The 24624-nt window shown below is 38.9% G+C and overlaps 1 protein-coding gene across 1 annotated transcript in view; it reads right to left on the bottom strand.

The window, feature by feature from the left end:
• The window catches only part of AKAP13 (A-kinase anchoring protein 13), a 333471-nt gene that overhangs the window by 199161 nt on the left and 109686 nt on the right, over window positions 1–24624 (bottom strand). The window contains exon 3 of the mRNA XM_021099912.1: window positions 4695–4842. Coding sequence (XP_020955571.1) covers window positions 4695–4842 — 148 coding nt within the window. The remainder of the gene's footprint in view (window positions 1–4694; window positions 4843–24624) is intronic.

Raw genomic sequence — 24624 nt, 5'->3', positions numbered from 1 at the left:
AATTACACAAAGATACAGCTTTATTTTCAAAAGAGAAGACACTGTTTTCAAAGTCTTCACTATGCTTTTATTAAAAATTACTATGTGTGTTAATAACATGCTCACTGTAAAGCAGTCAAACAATTCAAAGGCTCATAAAGGAGTTCCTGTCGTGGCTCAGTGGTTAATGAACCCACCTTGTATCCATGAGGACGTGGGTTCGATCCCTGGCCTCGTTCGGTGGGTTAAGGATCTGAAGTTGCCGTGAGCTGTGGTATAAGTCACAGATGTGGCTCAGATCCCACGTTGCTGTGGCTGTGGCGTAGGCCGGAGGCTACAGCTCCGATTTGACTCCTAACCTGGGAATCTTCATATGCCATGGGTGTTGCCCTAAAAGACAGAAAAACAAACAAACAAACAAAACACACACACATAAAAAACAAAGGCTCATAAAGCCTCCAAGTAACTGTGCCCTAAGATGTTACTACACTTAATATAATTTCATTTTTAAAAGGGGGAGACTTATTATGTCTACAGGCTTTCTATGGTGGGAAGGCAAGAAGTAATTACTTTAAAAAGCCTTTACAGAGTTCCCATCATGGCACAGCAGAAACAAATCCGACTAGGAACCATGAGTTTTCAGGTTCAATCCATGGCCTCGCTTAGCAGGTTAAGGATCCAGTGTTGCCGTGAGCTGTGGTGTAGGCTGCAGACTCGGCTTGGATCTGGCGTGGCTATGGCTGTGGCAGTGGCCGGCAGCAACAGCTTGGATTGGACCCCTAGCCTGGGAACCTCCATATGCTGAAGGTGCAGCTCTAAAAAGACAAAAGACAACGACACCAACAACAACAACAATAACAAAGCCTTTGCAATTTCTTTATAACTAAATATACATACTTAACTCATTGTAAGCTTCTCATCAGAAAACAAGCAAAAGGGTGAGAAAATATGAAAAAAGGGGGAAAATGGACTATAATCTCTGTATCTAAAGCCAAGGAGGGATTTTTGAGGTGATTACTAAGAAATGCGTCATCTAAAAAAAAAAGTCTCATCTCCCCACCAACGCAAATAATAAAAGGATACAGACTGTCTTTAGGACGTCAATCAATCATCTAGTTTTAGTAAAAACTAAAACGTTACAGAACACTGACAGTAAAACACAAGGAGAACTCAAAAATCAAAGCCAACAAGCTAGATAAAACATGACATTAAAAACAAGATCAAGACACAAAGCCCTTTTTCTTCCCATAGTGAGCAAAACAACCAGGAACTGCGGGGCCAGCCTCACACAGCAACAGAAAGGATACAGGGGCATCTCTCCCAGCAGCAGTTGCTGCCAAGAGACTGTGCACACTTACCCAGTAACTGGGATGCCCAAGACAAGTACAGACTTTCCATGAGGAATCTGGACTAATCTGACACAGCCCTCAGCAAACAGGAAACCAAAGCCTATCAACACTGTTAACTGGAGTTCCCGTTGTGGCGCAGTGGTTAACGAATCCGACTGGGAACCATGAGGTTGTGGGTTCGGTCCCTGCCCTTGCTCAGCGGGTTAACGATCTGGCGTTGCCGTGACCTATGGTGTAGGTCGCAGATGTGGCTCGGATCCCGAGTTGCTGTGGCTCTGGTGTAGGCCGGTGGCTACAGCTCTGATTCGACCCCTAGCCTGGGAACCTCCATATGCCGCGGGAGTGGCCCAAGAAATAGCAAAAAAAGACAAAAAAAAAAAAAAAAAAAAAAAAAAAAAACACTGCTAACTGATGTACAGGAATCATCAGAGGTAGCTCTGTAAAGAGAATAGACTCCTGCCCCCAAGCTGAAAATTCAATTCAAGAAGCCAGAGAATCCTTTTGCAGTTTTCAAAAGAAAGGGGGGTGTGTGTGGCTTCTGAGAACCAGAATGAGTTTCAACATGGCGGAAACACAGTCCCATCAAGCAGTAGGAATTCACAGAAAAAGCCTTCTCAGAATACATCAGTTAACAAAATAGTCACAAATATAATGTGTTAGAAGTTGAAAAGTGCAATGGAGAAAAATAAAGCAGGGAAGGGGAACAGCAAGTGTGAAGAGGAGGCAGTTGTATATTTTTATAAGGTGGATAGATCAGGGAAGGCCTCACTGAGAAGGTGATCTGAGTAAACACCTCAAGCAAAGTAAGGAACAAGTCAAAGAAATTCCCCAGATTTTTAAGGCAATTTAATTCTACACAAATATATTAACTCCATGATATAAACAAGAAATTCAAAACTACCTTAACCCCCCCCAAATCTCCCCATTTCTACTCACCACCACCTCCCACAACTACTGAATCAATCCAAACAGCAATTGAAAAGACAAGTGAACAGAAAAGTCTCGCAAATGATGACTAGATCAGTAATGGCCCTTCAGAAATCTCCTTTGTTTCAAAAGAACAACAGAGCTTAACTCCACCAAGAAGAGAGGCTCACTAGTATCCCTGCATACGTATCAAAGGCTTACGTGTTGCCTTACTCTTCATTTGGCTTGCTTGTTTGTACAAGAGGGTCTTTTCAAGGACTTTAATCCTTGTCACCTCTGTTGTGATGTGGGACCTCATGCAACAGCGTGACCGAAATCAGGGGGCTAGCAGAATATTCAAGCCACTCAGGGGCAAAGGGGACAGGCTGTGAGAATATGGCAAATACGTAAGATCATAATTTGAGGGGAGAAGAGCTGATTAATGGAAAATTAGGAGAAGTCAGCTTCTATGACTCATCCCCCAAACCCCAATCAAATGGGTCAGGGATGATTACTGAGGATTCCGAACAAATTACAGGGGAACAGCAGAATACAATATTCATTCTCGTTGGCTGGGGTCAGCAGGATTAGGGTACTCAGAATTGATAAGTACAAAAGGATACCCAGAGATGGGTGGGGCTGGTAAGGGGGGGGTTACTGACATATATTAAAGAGGTCAGACCAAAAGCAAGGCAAAAGAACTAGGGTTCAGAACAGTAGGCTGGGGACAGTATACAAGGATCTGGTACAAACCTAGAGTTCCTGTCTGTCAAACAAGTGCAATGGATTTGTGGATCCCAGGAGAGTGACTACCTACAGCCCACTTTCATTTAAGTACCTTGCCACTGAAGGTCTAAGAGGTGCCAGGCGCATCCTCTCCACCAAGAGGCTGGACTCTCCTGGTACTTGTGCCAGAGGATGAAGTGAGGGTACAGGGCTATATCCTTGTAATAGCTGTCCCTCCTCTTACATTCTCCTCATATCCACTTATATGCTCCCTCCTACTCTCTAGATATATGCTACACAGACACACACACACTTTAAACTCTTGAAGCATTTTTAATTCAGAAAAAGATAAGTTTATCAAAATTACCTCTCTTCCTTTCTAATAAAGAGCACAGTCAGGGACTGACTGACCCTGCCTAATTGAGTAGCTGTTTCTCACCATCCCCCATACACAGTAAATGTCTACAGTGGTGATGCTCGGTGGCACCTGCTAGAAAGTGGACCTCAAGCTCCAGATCAGCCTTTCTGACATGATATACATTACAGGAAACAAGACTGGAGCTTTCAGTTTCAGAGAAGGATGCTTAATACTCTTAAAAATCAGTACATACCCAGAACTCCTTGCTAAATTTTCTATCCCCAAAAGTGAAAAATATACAAAAGACTTATTAACAAGAATCTTAAAATCCCATATTTTCAACCCACTTTTGTCAAGTAGGAGGATAAATACAACTTTCAAATATCATAATCTCAGTTCCTGAATGTGATATAATTTCCAGGATTTAGAGGTATCAGACATGAAGTTATTTACGTAAAACGGCAACAAAAAACTGGCAATCTAATCCAATACCAGCAAGACCAGATATCTAAAGTGCTTCATAAACTAATCTCTTTTTACACGTACTGCAACAAAGTAGAATCAGTATTATATAGAAACACTGGTAACAGGAAATAGTTCAATAAGAACTAAAATCAGTTTATTCTCTAAGGGCAAATGGTTCAACTGTTAACACAGTTGACAGTTAAGGGTTCCCTCTTTTGTATTCTGATCAAAATTGGTCAATTATTAACTTTGAAGCAAGGTTCATTTCCAAACACGAATCAATACACCTCCAGATGCCTGGATAGGTCAAGAGATGGTCATCAGTTTTATCAGTTGTTTCTGGTGGAAGTAGCAATGACTTAATAACTTTGTAAAGATTTTTTAATAAGTAAGCATTTTCCTTTTAATTCTGTTAAACTTATAAGTGCAACAGTTATTAAGTATTCATTTCACCAGGAACCATAAGTGTTAATTAGGGGAAACTTGAACTTTTACAGAAGATTTTTGAAGTCTTTCCCTCACAGATACTGAGGAATGCTTTACCAACTGTGTTTCACCTTTGCTTTTGTCACTATGGTATTCAGAATCAAATCTGCAGTCATATCATAGTAACCACATGAGAACCTTTATCTTCCAAATGTGTTTTTTCCTCAACATTCCAATAAATTAATATTTTTGCTGATCCTAATTACTGCCTTCAATTTATGACACCATTTTATTTCAATTATTTCTGGTTAGGCTCAGATTTGGGGGGAACAAGCAAGAAATAAGCAAAATACTTTATTTTAAAATGTATTTTTAAAAAGATCTAACAATAGTTCTATCACTCTGATTCATTTTTCCTATCACTCTATACTAATGAATACAGAATAAAAGTAAAGTTGAAGTAACGATTTCACTCAAATACTTACCGGGAGCAATGGTCTCCAGAGTATCAGAACTGACCTTCCGAGTACTTGTACAGTGATGGAGGGTGGAACCCGAAAATACCAAGTAAAAAACTACATCCTCCTCAACTTTGTCTTCTTCAGCGAGCAGTACAGTAACAACACAATCACCCTAGGAAAGGAGGAGAATAAAGCCAGTTTACGTTAATTAGTAAGGTTCCTTTGGGGGGGGGGGGGTCCTCTCTTTTCGGAACATCAAATTTAAGGGAAAATCATCTAAACTGTGCCCATTCTAGTACGTTTACACAAATATAAACACTGACTGAGCATTTATGTTCCAGAAAGTATCTGAGGCACTGAGAACACAAAACAACCTGAAAAGAAGATGTCCTCTTTAAGGTTACATTTCACTGGGGGTGGCTAGACAAATCAGTAACCATCGAGATAACAGTATGTTTACTTGAAGAAGTTTTTAGAAGAATGTAAAAGAGCTCCCTAAGAAAGCTCTGTAAAAATTCCAGGAAAATCCAAAAATAAGGCAGAGAGGATGGAGGAAGTATATTAAATAGTTACATCCTTATTATACTGAGAGTGCCCCTTAACCTCTGTGTTCCAGCTGCAGCAATAGTTCTTTAACTTCTACATCCCACAAATTACTGCCAAGTCCACACATCCTCTGACAAACGTGGAGAGCCTCCAACAGAGCTGGCCTGGAAGGGGTAGGCTGCAAAGAGTATAGGCTTGGGTTCCAGACAAATCTGGGTTTATCTCCATCTACAAAGACTTTACTTAAATCCTCTAAATCTGTTTCCTTGACTGTATAAATGGAGATAATACTTTCTCCTCCTACAGCTAATATGTGAGAACGCTTGAAACATACTCACCTCTCAGTCTATGATAATATCTTTTTATTTATTTATTTATTTTGTCTTTTCTAGGGCCGCACCCGTGGCATATCGAGGTTCCCAGGCTAAGGGTCCAATCAGAGCTGCAGCTGCCAGCCTACACCACAGCCACAGCAACTTGGGATCCAAGCCGCATCTGCTATCTACATCACGGCTCATGGCAACGCCGGATCCTTAACCCACTGAGCATGGCCAGGGATCGAGCCCGCAACCTTATGGTTCCTAGTCGGATTCGTTAATCACTGAGCCATAACAGGAACTCCTATGATAATATTCTTAATCTATCAGGATGGGAGGGTTACTTTTCCAACAATTTGTGTTTCCTGACCATCTGGAATCATTACTTTTCTTTATCCACTGCTCCATTAAGCCCATGGAATCGACATTAATTTTGTGCCACTAACTCTGCCCATGACTTTGCAACTATTTAGAAGTTAAGGCATCTCTGTCCTTCATCTGCACTTTCTTTTAGCAGTTTTTATACATTAATTTTTAAAAATTGAAGCCAGTGGCTAAATTAAATTTATTGTATGAAATACGGCCCTAATTACCATTCTCCCAATCATAAACATTATTAGTTCATGCTGTAACCATAAACAAAAGATTTTAAAGCACTGAGGTTAAGCATTGTGTAAATCTTAATGCACTATGAAAAATCCAATTTTGAGAAAGCCAGGCCATTTTAACATTAAATAGGGGAGAGAATTCTCATTACTTACAGCATTTTTTTTTTTCCCCTTTCTACTTCAGCAATAATAAAGCCTATTAGAGAACCAAGCCACCCTTTGGCCACAACTTAATGGCCAGCAGCATAATGGAGCAGCAGGTAGTGTTTCACTAAATAATGAAAACAAAAAATCATCAAGCCAAAGTTGGGATCAGGTCTAGTAATAGAAATGCTGTAACAGGTAGATTCTGAAAACCATCTTCAAAATATTTCCCATAGCCCTGAGTGTCTCTCTCTTACTTTATTCCCAGGGCCCTGTGCAGTGCCTTGTAGATGGGAGGGATTCCAATCTGTTTTAAGAAGTCAGAATCAACCACAAATAAGCTGTAACTTAGTAGGACTGCTGAAATGGAAAGCTCCCAAGCACCCTAACGCAAGGAACAGCACAGCTGGTGAAACAGAATTATCATGGACTTCAGGCACTACTTAGAATTATACTTTAGGGCTTGTGTATATAATTTCCTATCTTGGAAACATTTTTGAAAATCTTAGACTGGTAAAATGTTTGAATATTCTTTGGCATGATAAACCACAACCAGTCAAAATGTCTGTAGCACATATGAGGAGAATCAATTTCTCAAGATATTGACTATAACCTTAAAAAAGGTATAAAGTTTCATCTTTTAAAGCACAGGTTGGCAAACTATGAGCCACAGGCCAAATCCAGCCCCTCTGCTTGTTTATGACTCAAGCTGAGAAAAAGGTATAAAGTTTTAAAGTTTCATCTTTTAAAGCACAGGTTGGCAAACTATGAGCCACAGGCCAAATCCAGCCCCTCTGCTTGTTTATGACATTAAGTGGCTGAAAAGAATCAAAAGAAAAATTATCTGTTAACATGTGAAAATTTTATGACTTTAAATTTCAGCATCTATAAATAAAGTTTTATTGGAATACAGTCACACCCTTTTGTTTACACAGTGTCCACGGATACTTGTGCAATACAATTGGCCACAGATGAATTGAGTGATTGGAAATAAGACTATAGGACTTGCAAGCCTGAACTAGTTACAACATAGACTTCTACAGAAGAAAAAAAGTTTTCACTTATATATCTAACCTGGAATTCTAAGAAAATATCCTTCTTTTCAAGATCAACAATTTCCTGAGGAGACCCAAAATCTTGCCAGGAGTCTTTGTGCCCAAAAGACCAGTGAGACCTGGGGGTCAGAAGAGATGGCTAATAATCCTTTTAATAAAGCTTTCAGTATCAACCTTTTTTTTTTCACTCCTAAGGCAAAACCAAATAGATTTAAATTGTGGAGTTCCCATCGTGGCGCAGTGGTTAACGAATCCGACTAGGAACCATGAGGTTGCGGGTTCGGTCCCTGCCCTTGCTCAGTGGGTTAACGATCCGGCGTTGCCGTGAGCTGTGGTGTAGGTTGCAGACGTGGCTTGGATCCTGTATTGCTGTGGCTCTGGTGTAGGCCAGCTGCTACAGCTCTGATTAGACCCCTAGCCTGGGAACCTCCATATGCCGCGGGAGCAGCCCAAGAAATAGCAAAAGACCAAAAATATAAAAATAAAATAAAAATAAATAAATAAATTGCTTTCATAGCTTTGTTTAATACATATTTTTTTAATGTTAAGCCAACTACCCAAAATATTAAATAGAAGGGAACACAAACGCCTCCCTCACTTCAAACTCACTTGAAATTTAGGTTTCAAAAGCACTTGGAATTAAAGTACCTGCTTTCCTTGAAGGAGAATTCTCCACACTCTGACAGAGCCGCTGGGAGCAAACAATAAACATTACTCTGCATTTCAGCCACGTGACTCCTATCTTACTGCAGTAGTACCAGGCATTTAGAATTACTTGAGACGGCCTTAAAAAGTTATTTGAGCAGAGTGGTGATTAAAAAATAAAAAACAGATCTACACAAGCAATTTCTGCTGAGGTGGTTGCTTTGATCACATCCTCCCTGAGGAATACCCAGCAAATGCTGCTGCTTCACAGGGGAAGAACAAGCCCCAAGGAATAAACAATAAAATTAATCTGGCTGCCCAGTTAACAAGTCTGAAGTGTTTTTTATTACAACAGATGAACTTTACTTAACAAAGGCAATTTTCAAGACACTTTTTTTTTTTTTTTTTTTTTTTTACTTCTTGCTTTTTCGGGCCATACCCACGGCATATGGAGGTCCCCAGGCTAGGGGTCTAATCAGAGCTACAGCTGCCGGCCTACACCACAGCAACGCAGGATCCAAGCCTCATCTGTGACCTACACCACAGCTCGTGGCAATACCAGATCTTTAACCCACTAATCAAGGCCAGGGATCAAACCTGCACCCTCATGGATACTGGTCAGGTTCATTACCACTGAGCCATGACCAGAAATTCTTGATTGAAATTTTAGTTTGATCCAACCCAAGGAACAGAATGCATCTACATCTCCATTTTGCTAGTAATCTGAACTCAAGAAACAGAGTGCTACCCTTATAAAGAAAATTCCATGTTTCTCTATTAATGAGAAATGGATCATTGAACCTGACAGTTTTTCTAGGGTCCTAATTAGTTTTGCGAGACACAAGAAATGGAAAAGACAATTTATATTAGACCTCATTTTGTAAGTACAGGTGATTCTCAAAATATAAAGGTACTGTAATCTAAATTCCACCAATCATTACATGGTTGTAAATGGTAGCTAGACTCTCAGCTCCCCATCTTCAACTATTTATACAGTAAATAACCTGTACTGATAATACTATAGTCACCTTTATGTACTTATTAATAAGTAAAAAAATTTCTACCTAGATTTCTAACTTGGAATTTTAAGAATAGATCTTCCTTTTCTAGATCAAGGATTCTCTCTCTACATTAGATGTAACATATTGCTAGAGACTCTCCATGGCCCAAGACATTAGTTATGTTTTGGGCCTTCCTTTAACTGGGGACCACACCTTGATTAGGGAAAAAATGACATGGAAAAGAGAAAAGCATTTGAGGGATGGGAAAGAGTGACTCACAGTGTAGGAACAAACAAAAGGCCTTGGAAACAGGGAAGATGTTAGATGGAGATTAGGGGAATGAGACACTTAAGGAGTTTTATGGGAGGAATGTTAAAAGAAGGGATAGCACTGATCTCTGAGTCAGTCATCAGGTTTGTGAAGGTGGGCCCAGTCAGCGCAAGATAATAAATGTTCATAACTGCAGTGGTATGCTGGAGCTGGTCAGCAGAGCCTTGTGAGAATGCATCGTATTTTCAGGAATTCCCAAGCTAGTTGTTATTATTAAAAGTAAATGATAAGAGCTTACAAATAAATTAAAAAGAGATGTAATAAATACTCAAGACTCATGTTTTAATTAGTTTGCCACGTCACTCTATTATCTGAGGTTTACATCTACTGCATGTTATGGTGGTGCCCTACTGCACATCTTTTCCTAACCCACATCTTTTGCCAACTCTGTGTTCAGTGATGTGGCATTGATTTCTTTCTTTCTTTCTGGTTTTTTTTTTTTTTTTTTTGTCTTTTTTAGGGCCGCACCTGTGGCATATGGCAGTTCCCAGGTTAGGGATCTAATCAGAGCTGTAGCTGCCGGCCTACACCAGAGCCACAGCAACTCGGGATCCGAGCCATGTCTGAGATCTACACCACAGCTCACGGGAATGCCAGATCCTTAACCCACTGAGCAAGGCCAGGGATCGAACCTGCAACCTCATGGTTCCTAGTTGGATTTGTTAACCACCGAGCCACGATGGGAACTCTGACACTGATTTCTTAAAATCAGCTATTATGGGAGTATTTATACCACTGAAATTGGCAAATCACAGTTCTGTTTCTTTTTAACCATCACAGCATTGAGAACAGGTCAGCAGAAAGGGAGAGGGGAAAGTAAGAGAATTTCCTTAGGAAGGGCCAATCAAGAGAGGTCACTGCTTACAAGGAGCGAGAGTGGAGGGCTTGCTGTAAGAGAAAACCCTAGGCAATTACAAAGCATCGCAGATTACAGACAGCAACACTCCCATAGTTCTGCTCCAAGAGTTCAACAGTATCGCCACCTTAAGTCAATTTGTTTTCTAACTTTCAAACTTGCCTTATAACATGGTTAAAAGGATATCACAATGGTTAAAAAGATGGTCTCTGCCTGAGTTGTGCACAGTATGGCATGCCACTTTTCCAGCTGTTTAACCTGGGGTATACCAAATTCTCTGCCATAAGAGCAACAGTCACACTTAACCTTACAAGGTTGTTAATTAAATGACTGATAAAAGTAAAGCACATATAGCAGTGCATGGCACATAATAAATGTTCAATAAATAAGAGCTATAATAGATACAATGTATAGCATGATGACTATAGTTAACTAGTGAATAATACTATATTGTGCATTTGAAAGTTGCTAAGAATAAATTTGATATGTTCCGATGACGTGGAATAAAGAGCTCCTTTCATTAAGAAAAAACTGTTCTCATCACAAGAAAAATATTTGTAACTATATGTGGTCATGGATGTTAACTAAACTCATGGTAATCATCCTGCAATATGTGTATATATCAAATCATTATGTTGTACACCTCAAACTAACACAATGTTATATGTTAATTATATCTCAATAAATAAATGATAGCCCTTATTATTTACCAAAATGTTAAGTCCCATGAGAGCATGTTTTATTCACTGAGATACTCTCTTTAGAACAGTAAGTAGCAGCTGCTCAAAAACAGACATTTGAAAAGGAAACACCAAAACTCTAATAGTAGTTATTCCTAAGAGGTAGTTAGTTGAGGCCAATTTTAACTAACTCCGTGCTTTTGGTTTTCTTAAAAATAAAGATGGATTATTGTAAAAAAAATTATTTTATAAAAATTATCTGCTCAATTGTAAATTACAAGGGGTAAGTTAACCTGGCAGACACCATCTAAATCAAGTGATTAAACAAAAAAGTTAACATCACAAATAATGAAACTATCATCACCGGTCTCTTGATCCTACCAGGACACAGCATCACTTAGTGTTCCTAATGAAAAGTGCATAACTTCAAGCTAAGTCAGAAGAAAACATCAAACAAACACAAATTGAGAGGACTTCTATTAAAAAAACCAGCCAGTACGCTTCAAAAAATGTCACTAATGAAAAAAATAAACAAAGACTGAAGTATTACCCCAGATTAAAGGAGACTGAAAAGACTTTCCAACTAAATGCAATACATGATCATGATCCTGGACTGGATCCTGAACCATAAAAATGAACTGCTGTTTATGAAGGACATTAATGGGACAAGTGTCAAGATTTGAACGAGGTTTACATATTTAACACTGTACCAATGTTAAATTTTTCCTGGTTTTTGGTAATTTTGCCATGGTTATGTAAGAGGATATCCTTGTTCTTAAGGAATACAGAGTGAAGTATCTGGAGTAAAGGAGCATGTCTACAAATTACTCTCAAATGATTCGCGGTGGGGGGTGGGAATGAGAGATAATGATTAAACAAATGAGGTAGAATGTTAATAGTCTGTAAATCTAGGTTTAGGGCATATCAGATTTCTTTGTACTTTTCTTAAAACTTTCCTGTAAATTTAATTTAAAAATTTTTTCAAATTACATGAAAATAAGTTTCCAGTGGAATCTAAAAAAAAATAAATAAACTAACAAAATAGAAATAAGACTCAGACATAGAAAACAAACGTATGGTTACCAAATGTGGGGTGGGGAACAATTCGAAGTCTAGGATTAAAATATACACACTACTATGCAAACACTGGATAATCAACAAGGACCTACTGTATAGCACAGGGAACTATACTCGATATCTTGTAATAAATAACCTATAATGGAAGAGAATGTTAAAAAGGTATATGTATGTATAACCAAATCACTTTGCTGTACGTCTGAAATTAACACAACCATACTTCACTAAAAATTTTTTAAAATTAAAAAATAAGTTTCCAAAAAACAATTTCTCAAATAATTTATATGAACAGATACTCAAAGTTAAAAGGTGAAAAAAAATTTAAGATTTTTATCTCTTCTGTTATAGTTGATTACAATGTTCTGTCAATTTCTGCTCTACAGCAATGTGACCCAGTCATATGTATGTCATTCATATATATATATACACACACACATTCTTTTTCTCACATTATCCTCCATCATGTTACATCACAAGTGACTAGATACAGTTCCCTGTGCTATACAGCAGGAAAAAGGTAAAAAATAAGTTACATTTCTGAGGCTGCTTTTTACATCTTGCAGATACAAATACTTAGAAGCATATTCTTACAGGGTCCAGGAATTATGAAATTATAACAAAATTTGCTTTCACTCAAGAATCTTAGTAAAGAGTTTTACAGGCCTTTCCCAAATCAATTTCCTAGTTTGCCAAAATGACTAGATTTACACCCAATGTTCATATGGGAAAAGTGAAACAAAGACAGTAAGTAATACTAATTATTTATCATTACTCCAAAGTACTATCTTTCATGAAGTGGCAATTTTATAATACCAAAAGAATAACTCCAGTGTGAGTCCTTGTGTAATTCAGACAGTCATGCAAATAGCCTCACTCTTACCTTTAAATACAAGAGTATAGGAAACTGACTTACCACTTTGCCTAACCATTTCTTAAAGCAACCAAATACTGAGTCAGCTTTTCCACTGTCTGAAATGCAAAGTCTACCCTTTGGAAACTTAGGGCAGCTGGTTTTTAATTTCACTAAAGGCTCACACCACAGAGAGAACCCCCGTAGTAATGAGCATACCAAACACTCAGATCTCAGTCACCAATACCATTCTTCACTAAAAGGAACCAAGACTGCTCGAAGAAATGGCTGTTTCCAGTCCTAGGTCAGGGTATGTACAAGATGTAACCATAACATTTTGTTTTGACAAAAAAATAAGGAAATACCCACCTCAAAAAAGGATGGGGACATGCTGCACATTGAAGTAGCTTCCTCTGGCCAAATCTGGGACAATTTTAGACCAAATTGTCAATTAAGAACAGTAGTGAATTATAAACAAAAAAAATAGGAAATCATGAGTCCATACTAACAATAGACAAAGAGAGGAAAAGGGAGAACTCAGAGGTACAGAGGAATGATGAAGGCTGACTGGTCCAAGTGAAGATAGTGTTGTAAAATTACCATTTGGCAACCGTAATGGGAGAGATTGATTCTGGCAAAAAATATCAATGAATGCTCAATCTAGGGGGAAAGTCTGATGGGGAACAAGAGCATTACATTGTCTTAAAGTATCTCTGCTTATTAGTTACAAGGAAGAAAAAAAAAGTATTTATTCAGTGAAGAAATCTACCAACACCTTGACCAGGTAATCAAAATAAATATCCCCAATAAAGACAAATACACACTGTGTGCCTCTAGATATGCTACCCTGAGAAGGACATAAAATTATGTGTGTGGTACTCTAACCAAGAACACAAAGCATCAGACAGAAAATGAGAAATGTTCTATTAAAATGAAAAATCTTTAAAAAAGAAAGGGTACTGTATTCTTCAAAATAGTTAATGCCGTTAAAAGATAAAGGCTGTGGACATGTCCCAGATTAAAGAAGGCTTAAAAAGACATGATAACTAAAAAGAGTAATACTCTCTACTGTAATTTGTAAGAGAGAATGGATAAGTAATAAGAGCCTACTGTATAGCACAGGGAACTATATCCAGTGTCCTGGGATAGAACATGATAGAAGATAATATGAGGGAAAAAAATGTATAGGTACGTGTGACTGGGTTACTTTGCTGTACAGCAGAAATTGGTATGACACTGTAAATCAACTATATTTTAATAAAAATAATACTTTAAAATATGATTATATTAATTCAATATCAATGTTGCTATGTAAAAATGGGCTTTAAAATGTGTGAAAATATTTTATTACTTTAAACATTTCCTTTAGCCTATTTCATTTCATAATTTTAACCTCTAGTATAAAATTTTTATTCCAGTCCATCCATCAAATAGCTAAGTTAATTAGCAGAAAGATATTTAATAGGCCAATATTTAATGTGTTTGTTACCTTCCTTTTGTTCCCATTACTATAACCTTAAGTTACTCATCCACCCATGTTAAACAAGCACACAGGTGCCTCTGCTTAATACATTTTGTCTCTACTATCAACATATTACTAGAATTATAAATACTGCCTCCAGAAGCCCAGACAGAAATGCATCTAGACAGGATGCCACCTGATAAATGCCAAAATTAGTATAAACAACAGTGTCTCTAGGTGCAGAGGAGATGGATGCCTAAACATTTGCCTCAAGGGGCACACTAGGAAAGTTTCTGTGGAGAACTAGTTCATGGCTTACGACAGATCATCTTAGGCAGGAAATATCTTCTGAAAGCTTAGCCATTTAGAGTGAAGCTGGGGAAGAGACTGTCTCTCATTCATCTTTGTACACGCAACATCCCTTCGAAGAGCCTGATATACAGCAAGTGTGAAATGACTGCTGGGTTCATCTTTTTAAAAAACAAAAATAAAATGCTAAGCAAAATACTAAGTCTGCATCACTTACCACTTCTTCACTTAACTAAACATTGGTTGAGCACTTGGATAAGGTACTATAATACATACTGAGGATATAAAGACAAGGCAATTCCTGCCCTCTTGGGAGTTCACAGTTTTTTAAGGGAGAAAGGGACACATAAAGCAAACATTCAGCCGCAAAAATTTTGCAAGAAAAGCAAAGATCAGGTACACCTGAATTAGAGGAAGCACTGGACACTGTACTGAGCAAAAGTCAGGGCAGGGAGGCTTCCCACAGGGTCATCTCAAACACTGCAAGGAGCCAAAGGAACAAGAATTCCCTCTTGCCTGATTTCAAATTCTGTCTGAAAAAGGCTAATAGTTGCAATGAGTGGACAGGTATATGGGAGGAGGTGAAAGAGGCTACAAACTAAATGAATCCAAAAATCACTTAGGAAATAGCTACCAGATCAGAAAGACTTCAAACACTGGATATAATGAAGCTAACAAAAATCAATACAGTATTAGCAAACCTCAAAGAGATAGCAATCTTGTATTTCTGCCTGGTGAGCACCTCAAAGTGCTGTTATTTGGCTTTCTTTACATTGGGATTCATTCAAAAGGAGACTACTACAAGCTTTAATTATGGGAGGGCACATTAGTTACATTTGTGCTACCTAATTTACTGGGTGTTCTAGGAAAATAAAAGGCAAATTTATAAGGCACAGTCATAAGTTAGTACCCTGAGTGCCTTTAAGATAAGAATTAACATAAATGTATGATATTGTTGCCATCAGGCTAAAAACAGAAGACCTACTAGAAGAAAAAAAATCTCAAATTCAAATCAATGGACCAAGGCTGTTCAGTTCTTTTGGTTTTCTAATACCTCCCCAAGTAACTTGTACAGGTCTCAAAATAGCTTGGTTTTTCTGGGCAGTTAACACCTATCACAAAGTGGTAGTTCTCTCTCTCTCTCTCTCACTCACTCACACACACACGTGCATTTGCGTGTGTATATGAGAAAGTGAGAGCAAATGAGTGCACAAGTGTGCCCACACATACACAATCCTTCAATATTTCTCAGCATCCACTATTTCTTCAAGGCAACACGTTACTCATTAACAGAGTATGTGCCACCGCAAAGGGTAGTGTGGAAAAGGCAAAGTAGGAAAAACACAGGCTCAGAAGTTAAGATCATAATCAGTCATTTAATAGCTACAGACTTGATCAATAGCCACTTAAAACTCATTTTGTCTGTCAGCAAAATGAATTTACTCATTACAACATTTATTGATCATCGAAGTGTCAAATATTGTTAAGAACTAAGGAATAAGCATGAAAGAGAAAAGGCCTCTGGCCTCACATAGCTTATATTTAGCAGGTAAAAAAAATCAAATTATAAGAAATACCACTGGGGGAAAGTTCTCTTCAAAAGAACAGGACAGGGTTAGGAATTAAAGCATGTCAGAAGTGGGGTGACAGGCTATTTCAGGTAGGGTGGTCAGGGAAGGCTACTAAGAGAGGTCACATCTGAGCAGAAACCTGAAAGACGCAGCAAATTATAAGTGGTCAAGGCCAAGAGAACAGCAATTTCAAGACAAGTACAAACCCAAAGTGAACATGGAACAACAAAGGTCAGTTTGGAGGAGCAAGTGAATAAACACTGGATGGGAGATGAGGTCGGAGTTTGGATTTTTTCCGAGTGTGATGCTAAGCTCTTGGAAGATTCTGAAAAAAAGTGACATAATCTGATTCATGTTTTAAAAGAATCATTATGATTCCCTCTCCTTAGAGAGACTCAATCCTTTGTCTGCCTAGTCGACGCCTACACGCTTTGAACAACCATGGCCCATTTGAGGAGTAATGCACCATGGCTTGAACATAGAGAACAAGCAGGAGAGGAGGACACAAAGAAATGCCACAGATTCCAGCTCACACTCTAGTCCAAGGGGAGCCATTGAACACTTAACAACATTATTTCCCCCATGTACTTTCTATGCATGGTTGGAAGATTAAAGAAGATAATCATAAACAAACTTTTATGTTAATAATCATTGTTCTTCAACTGTCCCTTATCAGTCTATTCTAAATGAAATATGAACTCTCCTGTCCCAACTCTCATCTTGACTGACTTTCCCCCATAGCACTTTTCACTATCTGAGGCATGCATTTATTTGCATGCTTATGTATGTATACACATACAGATATATATATATATATACACACACACATATATACAGACACACATTTACATATATACACTGTATATTTTACATGTTATATATGTAAAATTCTAAGAGTAAATATTTATGAATTTCCCTGATTCCTTCCTCTCCTTCCAACTATTATGTAAATTTTATGAGGCCATGGAACATATTTATTTTATTCAATGCCGTATCATGGCCTAAAAGTATATCTGGTTGTTTTAAGTGCTCAACAGATGTTAGATGAATGCATGAATGCCAAACTGGATTTTCTTCCTGCAAAAAAACTGCCTCTCTCAACTCATTTAAACACCTAAGATGACTAGATGAGAAATTAAAAGATCTTAAATCTAATGGTCTGGCTATGCCAATTTTTTCAGCTCGGTAGTCCTTATAAACAGTCACTTAAAACTAAGGCCCAAAAGGACCAGTAACAAGAAGAGACTATAATACCATCATCCCTGCTTACTTACCCTGGGAGCTTTACCTATCTCTCTCTTTAGTGGAAAGATAATCAGATTCTCTCCATACCCCTTCTAATAAAGCCCACTCTCCAGACTGGCCAGCAAAGCCCTTTTAATAACACTTTCCTTAGAAAATGCCTCAAAGCACCTCAAGTAACATGAAGAGAAATCGATTGTGAAATTTACTAATCGGGAGGCATAAACTAAATTCATTCCAGAAGAACAGGCTTTGGTTGACTGCAATGTTAGAAAACATGTAGCCATTTCATTTGACATTTGAAGTTAATTTTTTATTTCAAACAGGTTAATCTTTTGTCAGATAAAGATATGGGTTGGAGTTCCCGTCATGGCACAGTGGTTAACAAATCCGACTGGGAACCATGAGGTTGCGGGTTCGGTCCCTGCCCTGGCTCAGTGGGTTAACAATTTGGCATTGCCATGAGCTGTGTGTGGTGTGGGTCGCAGATGCGGCTTGGATCCTGCGTTGCTGTGGCTCTGGCGTAGGCCAGCGTCTACACCTCCGATTGGACCCCTAGCCTGGGAACCTCCACATGCCATGGGAGCAGCCCTAGAAAAGGCAAAAAAAAAAAAAAAAAAAAAGATGGGTCAATGAAATCCCTAAAGTGCCTTCTTCATTTTTAATCACATACATCTATATTCCAGCCAAAAGCATCCCCCTCCCCAATGCTAACACAAAAAAAAAATCAAAATTCTTGCTGTCTTCCAGCTTCATAATTTTGCAACACTAAGATATACACAAATTCTTAAAGATTTCCAAGCACCATCTATTTGGTCCATTAAAATAAAACCAGCAGGAGTTTCCACTGTGGCACAGTAGTTAAGAATCCAACCATGGCAGCTCAGATTGCTGTGACAGTGCGGGTTCAATCCCCATCCCAGTGCAGTGGGTTAAAGGATCCAGCATTGCCGCAGTTATGGCATAGGTCACAGCTGTGGCTCAGATTCAATCCCTGGCCCAGAACTTCCATATGTCGTGGGTGTGGCTATAAAATTTTTAGAAACAATAATTTAGAAATAAAACCAGCAGATGGCGCTCAAACAGTTTGTAGAGTCCTTTGTAGGGAATGGTTTAGGGACTATTCTCTCTATAATGAGGAAGAATCTTGAAACTTCAGCTGGAAAAGAAATCAAGTTACAAAAAGTCTGGAAAATGTTTAATGTATGGCCCCTTTAATGGGAAGTATTACTTTAAAAAGAGTTTTTTAGAATTCTAAGTGTATAAGCTTTTTGTTTCAATGTACAACCCTGCCTCTCAGTCTATTCTTACTAATAATAAGCAAAGCTAAATTAGTCAGAGGGTGTTGCTGGCTGGTAGCTTTAAAAAAGAAATAGCCTCACCCTCTCACAAATGTTTCACAACTCTCTGGAAATGCAAGCGTAATTAGGTCAACACTTAAACAGACAGTCAAGTCCCCCTTTGCTAGCAGGAGCAGACAGATATTTGGTTAAAACGTAGAGAGCATAAGGATGTTTATTATTGATAAAACATTCCTCTCTCCCTCTATGCCCTCCCAGAAAGCTGATGATTAAAGTGGGGGCATTCTACAATTAACAGCTTGACTTCTGTTCTACCCACCTCCCGTACTTATTCACCTAATATCCCTGGTTATTCGTTGGTCATTTCTCTTGGCTTTCCTCTGAGGTCATCTATGAAATTGAGTCTCCAGGCTTCCAAGGCTAGCCCTCTGCACAGGAGGAAGCAGTCAAGTCTCCAGAATACAATTTGATCAAGTTACTCCTGTGAAACTCATGGATGGCCAACAGGATAACATCCTACTCCCAGGCATGCCTCTTCGACTGGTGGCAAGCAAGGCCCTCCAAAACCTAGCCCCTGATGACCTCTCCGGCCTCTCCCCACTCACCCACAACCATCATATCAAACCACGGACAGTTCCAGAACATGTCAAGAGGTTTAAGCCTCTCTCTTACTACATGGCTCATTACTTGGCAGTGATGCTCCTTGTACCTGTCACATCCTCCTCTCACCTGACTGATGAATGGACCAAGAGAGAAAAAAGCATGAAGTTAAGTCCTGCTTTCTTTCCTGAGGAGAAGCCTAGTCTCCTTTTTCAGGTGAAAGGCCTCCTTACCTAATCAAACACCCTATGCCTCACTCACTACATAGAGGTCAAAGTCTCCTCCAATTCCTTGCACCTCTCTGTTTGTGCAATGAGCATGTGCCTGGGCAATGCTAAGGAAGGGAACCCAGCAAGTCAACTTGAACCACACCTGCTCGATTCTCATTCCTAGCCCTGATGTGACAAACTGTGACACCACAAAAAGAGGTATTCAAAACTGGCAAATGAGGATACTGTCAACTACACCAAGATTAGGGAGGGAAGGACACAAATACTGAATGGGAGGCATCACTGTGGGAGTCGAGATCACTGGCTCTGAAGCCACATGACTCAGAATGCCAGCTTCAATTGTTAGCTCTGTGGTTCTTTTAGGAACTACCTCAACCTCTAGACTGTAAACTCCACAAAGGTAGGAACTGTATCTATTATATTCACATATTTGAAGTGCATGAAGTAATTCAATAATGGCTCTTCCATCAAATGCTAACTATAAACCAACAGCACTTTGTCTTACACAGATTAAGGTTACTATTTAATCCCGTTAAGTACTGGTATTTTAACAAGTATCTAGCACATAGCAACACAAAATAAATGTCCCCAGTCATTCATAAGTAAATAAAAATATCTCACTTTTCAGAATCTCCACTTTTCTTTCCTTTATACTGTTTTCTAGTAAAATGAATTATTTCCCAAAGCCAAATAAAGTAATAAATTTTACTATTTTTTGGTTTTACTTACCTGTGAGTGAAGATTTTAACTTGATGGCAAAATTATGACACCCTCTGAAAAGCAGTCATAAAAGAATGCAGAAAGAACTAAAACTTGATTAGTTTTAAAGGTAAATTATAGGAGTTCCTATCGTGGCACAGTGGAAACAAATCCGACTAGGAACTATGAGGTTGCAGGTTCAATACCTGGCCTTGCTCAGTGGGTCAAGGAACCAGCGTTGCCATGAGCTGTGGTGTAAGTCACAGATGCAGCTTGGATCTGATGTTGCTGTGTCTCTGTTGTAGGCTGGCAGCTGTAGCTCCAATTAGACCCCTAGCCTGGGAACTTCCACATGCCTCAGGAGTGGCCCTAAAAAGCAAAAAAAAAAAAAAGGTGAATTATAAATCTTTCATAAAGCTGATTAAGCTTTCTAACTAATGATAAAGACCTATATGGACATTAAACGATTCACAATACTTAAAAACCATAAACTAGTAAAAAGAAACATTTTACCATTTCAGATGATGGGAACATTATTCTTATCTAGCCTTACTGGTAATAAACAAAACAAACCACTGCATATAAATATCCAGGTTTTATTTGTTTAAGTTTTCCTTTTGGAGTTCCCATCATGGCTCAGCAGGAACGAACCCAACTAGCATCCATGAGGACACAGTTTTGATCCCTGGCCTCTCTCAGTGGGTTAAGGATCCAGCATTGCTGTGAGCTGTGGTGTAGGTTGCAGACACAGCTCAGATCCTGTGTTGCTGCAGCTATGGTGTAGGCCTGCAGCTGCAGCTCCCGTTTGATCCCTAGCCTGGGAACTTCCATGTGCAACAGATACAGACCTAAAAAATGTTTTTAAAAAAGAAAAAAAAAAGTTTTCCTTTTAAAATGTCCAAAAAAAAAAAAATTTAGCTTTATGAAAGTGTAACTAAAGTACATTACACATTTCTGCACCTTCTTAAATATGCACAAGGAAGGGCAGGAGTAGTGACTGGGCAACTACTATGAGCTAGGACTTTTATATACGGGAACAACAATATTTAACTGGTAAAAAATAAAAGATAAATTTGGAGCACTTCTCAAAGTATCTGGTACCCAGTAAGTATTCAATAAGTGCTAGATAGTGTCATTTTTAAAATCACATTTAATCCGCACAAAAACCCTATAATACAAGTATTAATCACCCTGCTGAATTTTACAAATAAAGACTCTAAGGTTCCCACAGCTGCTTAGTACTAGAGTAGGAATCTAAAGCCAAAGCTACGTAACACCTAAATAAGAGTTGCTTTTCTCTACATGGGTTCTCAAAGCGTTTTCCCTGAACCAAAAGCATCACCCAGAAGCTCATTAGAACTGCCCATTTTCCCCCTTCCTTGGGCACAGTAAATCAGAAGCTCTGCGGCTGCGGCCCAGCAATCTGTGTGTTAACAAGGCCTCCAGGTGACTTCCAAGCAGGTTCAAGTTTGAGAACCAGTAGCCCACACTGCACTGGACTGAGCCCCACTGGAGCAGTTATCACAGGAGGCCTAGTGTCTGTCCCCAAACGGTTCCCCTTCTTCCCAAACAATGCCACTCTGCGCTGTCTCATTCTGCATTCAGTAATCCCATCAACCCTCATTTTACAAATCCTCAGCAACAGCCTACTGCTTCCCACACTATGGAGGGTAAGAGCCAACATACTATATAGCACAGTGACATCAGGAACCCAGGCTTCTCAAGTAAGAAAGGCCAACTTCAACTTACTTACCAGCTGTATGACCTCAGCAAGTAGCTGAAACTCTCTGCCTTATTTCCTCACTTTTAAAATACAGAAAACAACAGCAATCTCATGAGATTGTTGGGGTGATAAAATGAGAAAATGAAAGTAGGAAATCTATATTTAGCATAGCACAGTAGCTAAGAACTAGAAGGTATTTAATAAAGGGAGGCTCTACAGACATAGAAAACAAACTTTCAGTTACCAAAGGGGAAGGACAGGGGGATAAAGTAGGAATTAGAGGTTAACAGATACATACTGCTATATACAAAACAGATAACAAGGACCTACTGTATAGCACAGGGAACCATATTCAATGTCTTGTAATAACTTATGGTGGAAAAGAAACTGAAAAAGAATACACACATATGCATAACCGAATCATTTCCTACACACCTGGAACACTGTAAATCAGCTATACTTCAACTTTTTAATTTTTAAAAAACAAAAAAAAACCTAAATGGAGGCTCTTAGGATTACCATTTTAATACAATATGCATTTCTGCTGCCTTCTACTGCATATACATAAATTACAGCAAATGAAAAATCTAGACCACAACCCCATAATCAACGGGAAGACTGAGACTGGAATCTCAGTATACCATTTCCTAAAACACTCACCTTTGTCTCATCATAAATGAGACCCTCTTGTAATTCTGAGACTTAGTAAGATATGGACAACATATAATCACACCCATGTATTTGACAAGGATAAAACAATTGTTTTTTATGGAGAGCTGGAAAATGGGCATTTGTGGACAAGAGATACTTGCCTATGGGAAACACCCACAGTAGTAGCTTAATATTAAGCTGCCTGGGATCCCTTAACCACACAAGACAGGATGAACCAGACACTGCTGGCAAAACCTAGTAAGTTTTATGTAGGAAGTGACCAAAGTAGAATTCACACTCATGTGAATAGGTTAAGATCACCCCTGGGCTTTAACTAGTTTAAGAAGATGACAGGAATGGCAGAAAATAAGTCCACAATCAGACTGGTGGGTTCCATGGACCAAAAAAGGAATGTACCACTGCTTGAGTAGCAAGATAAAACTCACATTTCCTTCTGTGGACATAACAAAGAGACAGCTGAAAATTCCACCTCAGCTGCCAGATGCTCTGTATATCACATGGGGTCAGTAGTTAATCCAAACACAGAGCTTGGTAAAGGGTTCCAAGGATGCACAAGGGCCAGTAGTTTTTTTTGTTTTTTTGTGTTTTTTTTTGGTTTAAAAAAGAGTAAACAAGCAAACAAATCTCTGAGAGTATAGATGATGTTCCCTGTGCTTAAGGATAAGGACCCACATAAAAGGAAACAATCAGAAACTCTGAAGGAGAAATGTGTAGGAATAAGAAAAGTACTATAAAGATGCATGTCACCAGTTCATTAATCAATCAATAAATTAGTATACCTTTCAGGAGAATGTAATTTCTACATCCCTGCTGATATAAATATATTCCTAACGTGCTATCTGTATGGAGCTATTTATGGATTTCAGAATTACAGATTCAGTGGGATGACTCTGAATCTTCCTACCAGTTTCATCTCAGATGGCATAGCAAATTCCAAGAGGGCAATGAAAATCTTATAGTCGGAGTTCCCGTCGTGGCGCAGTGGTTAACGAATCCGACTAGGAACCATGAGGTTGCGGGTTCGGTCCCTGCCCTTGCTCAGTGGGTTAACGATCCGGTGTTTCCGTGAGCTGTGGTGTAGGTCGCAGACGCGGCTCGGATCCCGCGTTGCTGTGGCTCTGGCATAGGCCGGTGGCTACAGCTCCGATTCAACCCCTAGCCTGGGAACCTCCATATGCCTCGGGAGCGGCCCAAGAAATAGCAGCAACAACAACAACAAAAGACAAAAAAAAAAAAATCTTATAGTCTTACCATAAAGACTAGAACTTTTTTTGTTTTTGCTAAAGTATATCTAATGTACAATGCTATATAAGTTACTGTTGTACCATACAGTGATTCACAATTTTTAAAGGTTATACTTCATTTATAATTACAATAAAACATTGGCTATATCCCCTTGTTGTACAATATATACTTGTAGCTTTTTTTTCCCCTTTATTTAGGACTGCTCCTGCTGCATATGGAAGTTTCTGGGCTAGGGGTTGAATGGGATCTGAAGCTACCAGCCTACACCACTGCCATAGCAATGCTGGATCCCAGCCACATCTGCAACCTACATCACAGCTTCCAGCCCCACTGAGTGAGGCCAGGGATTGAACCTGCATCCTCACGTATCCTCGGTCAGGTTCTAAACCCACTGAGTCACAAAAGCTACTCCCTTGTAGCTTATTTTATACTTAATAGTTTGTGCCAGAATTTTAAAATATAAATCTTGCTGTCTCAGTTTCCCCATCTATAAAATAAGAAAACAATTCCTATTTCACAGGTTTGTCAAGCCAATAAAATGAGATTAGTACAGAAAGAAGCAAACACAGAAAGCTCCAAGTAAACAGCCCATACACAAAAGTATGAAACCATCTGGGCTGAAATTAGGTTTCTCATCAAATATCATTCCTTAGTTTTCCTAGAGGCCCCACATCAGGGGTCAAAATGACACTGTCACTGGTTCCAGGTCACAAAAGCCCCCTGTGTGCTTTCATCTTTTGAGTGATGATCTATAGTAGCTTACCCTTTGGGTCATAAATCTTACCAACAAC

The sequence above is a fragment of the Sus scrofa genome, chromosome 7, assembly GCF_000003025.6.
Source record: "Sus scrofa isolate TJ Tabasco breed Duroc chromosome 7, Sscrofa11.1, whole genome shotgun sequence".
NCBI classification, from domain to species: domain Eukaryota; kingdom Metazoa; phylum Chordata; class Mammalia; order Artiodactyla; family Suidae; genus Sus; species Sus scrofa.
The sequence above is the reverse complement of the archived record's forward strand: the minus strand, read 5'-3'. Positions and strand labels throughout refer to the sequence as shown.